Source organism: Terrapene carolina, unplaced genomic scaffold (genome assembly GCF_002925995.2).
Source record: "Terrapene carolina triunguis isolate 2854851 unplaced genomic scaffold, T_m_triunguis-2.0 Scaffold261, whole genome shotgun sequence".
Lineage (NCBI taxonomy): Eukaryota > Metazoa > Chordata > Testudines > Emydidae > Terrapene > Terrapene triunguis.
The window spans coordinates 1,483,282-1,492,873 of NW_020664612.1; the positions used below are offsets into that span (position 1 = coordinate 1,483,282).

The 9,592-nt window shown below is 40.7% G+C and overlaps 1 protein-coding gene across 2 annotated transcripts in view; it reads left to right on the forward strand.

Annotated features, from left to right (window-relative positions):
- Window positions 1-9,592, forward strand: part of CPT1A (carnitine palmitoyltransferase 1A) — a 71,708-nt gene that overhangs the window by 34,474 nt on the left and 27,642 nt on the right. Inside the window, exons 5-9 of one of the 2 annotated variants that reach the window (XM_026657660.2) lie at window positions 465-566; window positions 1,537-1,674; window positions 3,077-3,154; window positions 5,377-5,484; window positions 7,653-7,740. In XM_026657660.2, the coding sequence (XP_026513445.1) occupies window positions 465-566; window positions 1,537-1,674; window positions 3,077-3,154; window positions 5,377-5,484; window positions 7,653-7,740 (514 nt within the window). Of the gene's footprint in view, window positions 1-464; window positions 567-1,536; window positions 1,675-3,076; window positions 3,155-5,376; window positions 5,485-7,652; window positions 7,741-8,226; window positions 8,312-9,592 lie in introns of both variants that reach the window. The other variant, XM_026657661.2, reaches the window with a different exon arrangement.

The following is a 9,592-nucleotide window of genomic DNA, read 5'->3' on the forward strand; positions in this document are numbered from 1 at the left end:
GTTTGACTACATTTATTTCAGAAGCATTTTGGCTGTAGAGCAGTGTTCAGTCTTGCCAATCCTCTAGTCTTCAAAGAGGTAAACCTATTCAGAAAAACACTTTATAGAGAACTTTTATGGTCTACATCATAGACATTTCTCCTGTCGCCTTTAGGATGGGAACAGAGGCATTTACCAGGCCTTTACTATACAACAGAGGCAATGTGTCCTAGTGGCTAGAACACTAGATTGGAAAACTGAGGCACAAAGAGGTAAAGTGACTTGCTCAAGGTCACTCAGGCTGGTGGCTGAGCTGGGGACCCAGGTCTCCTGAGTTCCAAAGTGCACTATGGGGATAATGATGTTTACCTCTTTTGTAAAGTGTTTTAAGACCTACTGATGAAAAGCTAGGGTATTATTAATTTTCATCTCACACATACTTTCAGTTGTTTTGAATGTAATAGATTGTTTGTTTTTTATTTCAGAGGCTGGTAAAGCTTTTCTCAGGTTGTAAACCAATGTTGTACAGCTTTCAGACATCTCTGCCACGACTGCCGGTCCCAGCTGTTGAAAACACTGTTAACAGGGTGTGTTGTTGGAAGAGCTGAATTCACTTTTTCACAATTTGATTCCAAATGTCGTAATGGTTTTCAGTGTCTCTTATATGATAAATGTACTGAAGTGGTTAATGCTATTAACATTCCAATCCCTCCAATTTTAGTAACAGATTAACACAGTTATGTATCAATTAAAATAAAGGCTATGACAGACCAAGGGTAATTCAGAGTTAAAGATTGACACTTTTTCTTTTAATCTTTATCTTTGGGCCTAGGCTCTCAGTGGATAAATGCATGATATTACATGCCTTGTCAGTAGATACAGCAGCACACAATGAAGTGTGATTTACTGGGATAGAGCCCTTGATATCCCTTGCTTTCATTATCTCTATTGTGTATTCTTGATGTTACTTAAGTATAGTGCTCCTGTTTATAATAGGCTTTGTATTAGGAATTCCTTTAGGCAAGATTCCAACTAGTTTTAGTCTTATTTTGATTCTTGCAGGTGATAAGTCTTTGCTGGCCTTAGGCAAAGTAACTATATATGAAAATGAATAGGCAACAGAAATAGTGATAGCAGTTAATTCAGTCCCCTGTAACTAAAAAACATACCTAAAATGGCTCAAAATTAAGGAAATACTTAATTCATAATATAAAATATATCACCTACTAAAAGGAAAATCACTTTTCCAAAAATTCTATGCTAATAGATGTGCTTTCATTTATGATTTGGAAGCAAGTAGTGAGTACATGGGGTAGGAGTGGGAAGAGAAAGTACCATATTTGAAGGGGAGAAATAGATATAGTAATAGAAAATGAGCTTCTGTCTTTCAAGATGTATGCGCTCAATTATTTTTTACTAACACCTGTTACAGCTGAAACCCTGTAAACAGACTTTAGAATATTTCCCTTTGTTTATTAAGCTCTTTGTGAATAAATGACAATAAGCTCTGGTGAAAGCTGTGGCACTGACATGAATTCTTTTCTGTATTTATTCTAGTATCTGGATTCAGTTCAGCCACTTATGAATGATGAACAGTTCAAAAGAATGAAGGGTCTTGCCAAAGATTTTGCATTTAATCTTGGACCAAAACTACAGTGGTATTTGAAACTGAAATCCTGGTGGGCCACAAACTATGTAAGCAGAGGACCCAAAGGCTCTTATGAAAGCACATAGTTTTAACTCTCTCTCCTATTGCATTTTTTTCCTGATTTTAATACATGCTTTTTCAATTTTCAATCTTCTGTAATTTTAAAGGAAGTCCAAAACCAAAATTACTAAAAATGCCTTGCACTTACATCTTTAATGTCTTTCATATCCATTAATTCTTACAGTACCTCTGTGTACTAGGTGAGTACATGTGCAGTCGAACACCACAGTTAAGAACTGACCAGTCCACCACACATCTCATTTGGAACTGGAAGTACGCAATCAGGCAGCAGCAGAGACAAAAAAAAAAGCAAATACAATTCAGTACAGTACTGTGTTAAACGTAAACTACTAAAAAAATAAAGGGAAAGCAGCGTTTTTCTTCTGCATAGTAAAGTTTCAAAGCTGTATTAAGTCAATGTTCAGTTGTAAACTTTGAAAGAACCATAACATTTTGTTCAGAGTTACAAACATTTCAGTTACGAACAATCTCTGTTCCCGAGGTGTTCGTAATGCTGAGGTTCTACAGTATTGATATCCCCATTTTCTAGGTGGAGAAATTGAGACAACGATTAAATAACTTGCTCAGTGTTGCCACAGTGAGTAAGTGGCAGAGCCACGAGTAGAACTTAAGAATTCCTGTCTCATTACTCTAGACCAGGCTTCCTGTCTGTCATTGAACAGGACTCAAAACCTACTTACTGCTATATTTGCTTATTAAATTAACTTGCAACTTCTCCACCTGGCCAGTCTGGGATCCAGGGAGTGGAAGAGCAGTGTGGTTTAGAGCCACCTTTTCCTCCTGCTCTCCTCAGCTGCATGAGTATGAACTTAATGCAGATGTGAATCTGTCCAATTATGTGTACATGTTAGAGAGGGAAACAAAGCTGTAGCCACTGGGATGGGTGGGTGAGGGGTGTGTTGGGAGGGTGCATTTGGGGTGGGGGGGAAAAGAGGTCACAAAAACAAATCTTACTGGCCTGTTATCTAAATCTTAGCTATACAGGGTAGTTTGAACAAGCTTATACAGACCCTAGAGCAGCTCTACCATAGGATGAATAATATTTCAGAACTTTATTATGATATGTATTATAAGGACACTTTAAAAATACTGTCTGAAGAGGAGATGGGAGATTGCTTCAAAAGTTGCTTACCTGAGAGTTGAGGCTGAATTTCTGACCTTAGTTTCGTGGGTCCTTGTGGCTCTCTTTCCCCAAACAGTGACACTTCAGCATTCAGAATTAATTAAAAAAAAAAAAAAATTCCTTCTGCATGGTGTATAATGTTACCCAGTGTTTTGGAGCCACTACAGTAGAGGACATGAATCAGTTGAAGAGCAGAGATACAGGCTAATGAGTTTATGCTAAATTTTGTTCTCTTCATTCTGTAGGTTAGCGACTGGTGGGAAGAATATATCTACCTAAGAGGACGTGGGCCAATTATGGTTAATAGTAATTACTATGCAATGGTAAGTAAATCTTCTAAACCTTTTTATAGAAACACTCCTCCTTAGGATTCCTGTTATCTTTTGTTTTAATACTTCCTTTCTTCACTCCATTGCTACTAACTGATATGATCTGTGCTTTCTTCCTGCTGGCGTAGTCTGCACATAATATCTTACAAAAGCGCTGATGTCTTTTAATATGGAATTTTCATAAGAAATTCAGTTCCTCTGTCTTTAGCCCTGCTTTATTAGGTAGGACTCTACTTCAGATTTAGAAGTTCAAAGAGTATTATTACTTCCTGTAGAGTTTACTAATTATTTACAGTGACAAGCATTGCCTCTTGGCTCATAAATGCCTATGACTGATTCTAGTGAGAGTTCCCTGTTGACCACCCACTAGGATTTCTGTAAGGGGAATCCTAGTCTCTGTGCTCTGGATCTCTGGGGGTGTGTTAAGCTTCGACACTTACTATAGCGAGGGAAGCCGTTCTTCTGTCACTGTAGTAAATCCACCTCTCCAAGAGGAAGTAGCTAGGTCAGCTGAAGCATTCTTCCATTGAACTAGCACTGTCTACAGGGGTGAGCAAACTTTTGGCCCGAGGGCCACATCTGGGTGGGGAAATTGCATGCAGGGCCATGAATATAGGGCTGGGGCAGGGGGTTGGGGTGCGGGAGGGGGTGGGGTGTGCAGGAAGGGGCTCAGGGCAAGGGGTTGGGGTGTAGGAGGGGTGTGGGGTGTACAAGGGGGCTCAGGGCAGGGGGGGAGAGGTGCGAAGTGCGGCAGGAGGCTCAAGGCAGGGGGCTAGAGGGCTCAGGGCAGGGGGTTGGGGTGCAGGAGGGGTGCGGGCTCTGGCCTGGTGCCACTTACCTTGAGCGGCTCCAGGGTGGCAGCGGCGCGCAGTGGGGCTCAGGCAGGCTCCCTGGATGTCCTGGCCCCGCGTTGCACTGCTCCGCTACCAGAAGCAGCTGGCACTACGTCCCTGTGGCCCCTGAGGAAGAGGGGGGGCAGAGGGCTCCGCACGCTGTCCTCACCTGCAGGTACCTCCCCCAAAGCTCCCATTGGCCGCGGTTCCCCATTCCTGGCCAATGGGAGCTGCGGGAGGCAGTGCCTGCAAGCGAGGGCAGCATGCAGAGCCCTCTGCCCCCCACCCCCAGGGGCTGCAGGGACATGGTGCTGGCCGCTTCCGGGAGTGGCGTGGAGCTCGCGGCGCCACGGGGGTGGTAATCCCACCGGCTGGATCCAAAGTCCTCACGGGCCGGATCCGGCCCACGGGCCATAGTTTGCCCACCCCTGGTTTACACTGAGGCTTAGTTCAACTTAACTGTGTCTCTTAGTGGTGTGAGATTTTAGGTGTAGATCAAGCCACAGGCACTGATGACAGCAGTTTTTCATAATACAACTTCACAATGTCAATCGGAATTTATAAGTTGTACAGACATAGCCCCAATTCATCACAGCTCCATATACTACTTAATCCACAAGCATGTTGTTATACTAGATGCTGCTTTAAATTCTTGAATATGTACATGTTGGAAGTAAAAATATATGAACTTCTGTTATCAGAAAACAAGCACTAACTGCTTCCAGGCTTCACTGTCTCCATGATTTGATTTGAATTAAAGTTTTTAGTATTGCTCTTCTGTTGCAAGTGTGATGCCCAGTCTACACCTAAAATGCAGGTCAGCCTAGCTATGTTGCTCAGGAATGTGAAAAATTCACACCCCTGAGAGATGCAGTTAAATTGACTTAAGCCCTAGTGTAGACACTGCTAAGTCAATGGAAGAATTCTTCCATCAATCTAGCTACCACCTCTAGAGGGGGTGGATTTACTACAGCAATGGAAAAACCTGTTCTGTCGCTGCAGCAAGTATCTGCACAACAGTGCTGACAGTGGTGTAGCTGCAGCTCTGCTGCGGTAGTGCTTGTACTGTAGACCTAGCTAAGTAAACTGTTTGATACACTAGATTTCAGTCAACAAGTCTTCAATCTGATGATACTCAAGGAGCAGGTACTGCTATTATTTTGTGACTTTTTAAGAAAACTTGTTTAAAGTAGGAAGTTTTTAAGCACACTATGGCTAGTGACTTGGTCAGTTTTCCTACATGAACGCCTTTTCTGTAATGACGCTGGAATTAATTATGGGGAAAATTGTATTTTGACTAATGCATGATTAATGAACTCCGTTTGCTGAATGGAGTTTGGCAATTATAGTACATATATTAACTTATCTTTCTTCTATCTTCAGGACTTTCTGTATGTTGTTCCCACTTCCCTGCAGGCAGCTAGAGCAGGTAATGTTATCCATGCCACCCTGCTCTACAGGAAAAAGCTGGACAGACAGGAAATCAAGCCAGTATGTAAATCCATTTTAGTAGTTTCTAATGTTTTCAAATTTACTTTTTAACAAATCAGCCTCCTTTTTGAAAAGTAACCTAGGAGAGAAGTAATGCCTTATGTTAAGGTACAGTGTATGTAACTGTAGCTAACATGTGGCCGCAAACTCATTGTGGTTGCTAGTTAAAACTCCACTCGTAGGACCTTCTATTTAAAAAGATGTAGACCTCTACAATGGAAGCTAAAGGAAAACTTCCTTTTGCTACAGTAGTGTTTGAATTTAACTTTGCTGTGGGCTGCACTCCACTGGAGGGCAAAATAGTCATGTTACACTTGAGTATTCTGTCTAGTAGAAGGCAACGATGCACATACATGTTAATTAGTATGATAATATATTCAAACTGCAGAAGTCTGGACTACCCTGTAGGAAGACGCAATTGTGGTGGTGGTGTTTTTTAAGGCAAGTTTTAAGGTTTGTGCAATAAGTTTTTAATGGACAAAAGACAGAAGATAATGAAAATGACATTTTCCAGGAGCAGCAGAAATGTCATGCCGGAATAGTTTGCATTCTTTGTTTACCTTTATGCTGCATTTTAAGAATACAGAGAGCAGCATGTGTGTGCATGCACGCACACACAAAGGACAAACAGGGCCAACCTTGAGTCCTTACACCTCAGCAAATAAACCTGGCAAAATGGAGGAACCTATTTAATGGGCATATTGATGTGGAAATTGAAATGTGACAACTACCATAAATCTCAGTGGCAGAAATCCATCTAACTACATTTCCAGTCTATCCTCACAGTACTTCAGTTCTAAAATAAGTAAAATTGTGCTAAATTTTGAAAAACTTCAAACTTTTAAAACCCTGAAAACTAAATGTAAAATTCGGTAACTTTATCAAAAAGTGCAGCCTGGAGGAGAGTAATAAAAAGCATTAGGAAATCAAGGTTTTGTAATACCTGGGTAAGATCAGATCATTTCACTGCCCTTTGTGTAGACATTAAGTGCTAAACAAGTTAGGAGGCTAGAGGCATTTTCAAACCAAAAAGTAGCTTAAAACTTGTGTAGAGCTAGAAAACCCTTTCTGTGCATGCCATTGAAATGGATACTGCATACCAATAATGCATCACATAGGGCTGTAGGAACCCACTGGACAAAATTGATTCCTAGACCATCTTCTTTTTTAAAGCAGGCATCTCAGCGAAGTGACTTCTACTATTATGTTGCAACTGAAGCAGTTGAAGGATGTGTCCAGGAAATCATACTAGAGACAGATGCAAACCAAAACCCAGCATCTGAATAGTTCCAAACTTTGGGGAAATTCAGATCCTGATATGGGCCTTATGGCTTTAGTCCATTTCACTGCATCCTATAAAAATTAAAAAATAAGGCTAGAAAATTCTTAACCACTATTTAAATGGTATTTGAAAACTTTAGAAGAAAACATTTCTAAATATGAATATCTCCCCTCTCCATTTTGGTGGTATCACTGTTTGTTTTAAAAACAGTCATTGAATGAGTCTCAGGAGGATGACTAGATTTTTATTTTTATTTTTTTTATGGAGTAATGTACAGGTAATGCCATGCCAATGGCTTTTCTGTTGTTCATACAAAGGGCTTACCCTTTCCTCTGTGCCTTCAGTTTGTAGTTAATTTCTACTCCGCTTCGTGGCCGTTTATTTTAATGAATAAATGCTGCTAATGGAGAGAATCAGTTCTGCTTGAGACCTAGGATCATATGACTGTTTTAAGAGACTGCAGTCTAATAAGAATCTGTTCTCTTGCATATATACATATATAAAATATATTCACTGATATGCTATGTAACTGTGAGGAATCAGAGGCTGTGAAGAGGCAACTCCCAGTGGATGATATGAAGTTCTGCATCAGTGATTGGCACTGAGAAAACCTTGAATCTGTTAAATCCACAGCTTTGATCATCTGCTTTTAAAGTGGAAGCTCGGAGTAGCTGGGCAGTATACATACGACTAGTGGAAAAACTATGGAACCTAACATGGGTAGGTCAGGGGACAACTGGAAAGAAAGGGGGAAAAAAAGGTCTTTGATGTGTTAAGAATCCTCATGTTGTCCTACAGTCTCTCTCTAACCAGCATGTGTGTTTTTTCTCTCAATTTGCTAATTGTATATATAAAAACGCAATTGTAACGTACGTTTGCGGCATAGATTCTTCTGATGGGATCCACTGTTCCACTCTGCTCAGCTCAGTGGGAGCGAATGTTTAATACCTCCCGTATCCCAGGAGAGGAGACAGGTAAGCGGGGCCAGCCAAGGACAAGGAACATCAGGGAATCCAAACAGTCTGCGGAATATTTCCGAAGGGTGTCCCCTTAATATATTCATAAGCTGCTAAACCTGTACTTTCAAAGAGCAAAACCTGAAAAAGGAGTAAAAGACGCTCTTATGTTAAACTGAATGTGTGCCATGACCATTTCTCAGCGATTAGCAAATTAGCATAATAGTTTGAGACATTTCTCCTTTTTGACTGACTTCAATTAGTACGGTAGTATTCTGACAGATTAATGGGTTTTGGCTGTTCCTTTCCTTTGTTTAGAAGCTGGCCCTAGGAAACTGTTTGCTGCCTTGTTATTTCATACTTACTTTTTCTCTGTTCTGTTCCTTAAGGTCCTTTTGGTTTTTATCTACGTTTTTACCTCCATGAGAGTTCCATTCTCTGTGAGATCTCACAATCATTTGAAATCTTTTTATTTTGTTTTTGACTTTCCTTTTTTCCTTTCAGCTTATGATTCAAAATACCATCCCAATGTGCTCTTCTCAGTATGAACGTATGTTCAACACTAGTCGTATACCAGGCATAGAGACAGGTACAGTTTTAGTCCTGTCAGTGTTTTTAGACCCTACTTGCATCTTAACCTTCTTTGTACATAGTAAGAGATGTCACGGTTGAAATCACCCATAGTAATGACACTTTTTATCCAAACTGTGATTTCTCCGTAACATTCTCTAAGATAATTATATTGTATTTTATAATAATTAAGGGCTCAATTCTTCAAAGTTATGAACTACTTCCACAGCGTTGTGAAAGGTTGTCAATATAATAAAGGGAGTGTCTACTGGTTAGAAGGGAGGGGGGAGTCTACTCCTGCAATTTGTTCTGTGTCTGCCACTTATTGTGTGACACTAGGCAGTTCCCTTTACTTTCCTGTGCTTAGTTTACCTGTAGGGAAAAAAATTATTCACCTACCTTACAGAAATCGTAAGGTTTAAATAATTGTAAAAGTTTTGGGCGATCTTCAAACACAAGTCACTCTAATGGTAGAGCAATATAAATAGGACATAGTAGATAAGTGTAGTTAAAATGTTTAGAAAGAGAGAAAGGGGAATGGCTAGAAAGTAAGGCACTATTATTTAAATTGTGTATGTTGTATTCCAGGTCTGCATTCATAAGAGATTTAACATACTAGTAGTTCTGGGGACTAGCAAAGGGATATGAAACCTTTCATCACTAGTACAAATCACTGGGTTGTATGAAATGGGTTGATGATATGTGACCATATAACAAAAAACACTCTTGCAGTTGGTACCCTTGTTAATTTGGGAAACTGTGGATCAAGTAGGTTTGGAAACTAGAGCTATGTTCTTATCCCCTAAAGTGTCTTCAGGTGAGAGTTGAACTGCTAAGATTGTTAATCTGATCTTCCACCAGCAATTATAAATTGCTACAAAAGAGAGCATCCTAGCGAATATACAAGGGTACTGTGACAGACCCAGACCAGTGGGGTACAGGAGTCTGGTAGAGGGCAAATATATACTGGTCACTGGATGAGTAGTTTTCTGTTTCCCTGAGTGACCGGAGCAGGGGCTGCACTAGAGTAATCAGGAACCTGCTAGAACCAGTTACGGCAGGCAGGCTAATTAGGACACCTGGAGCCAGTTAAGAAGAAGCTGCTAGAATCAATTAAAGCCCGCTAATCAGGGCACCTGGGTTTTAAAAGGAGCTCACTTCAGTTTGTGGTGCGAGTGTGAGGAGCTGGGAGCAAGAGGCGCAAGGAGCTGAGAGTGAGAGGGTGTGCTGCTGGAGGACTGAGGAGCACAAGCGTTATCAGACACCAGGAGGAAGGTCCTGTGGTGAGAATAAGGAAGGT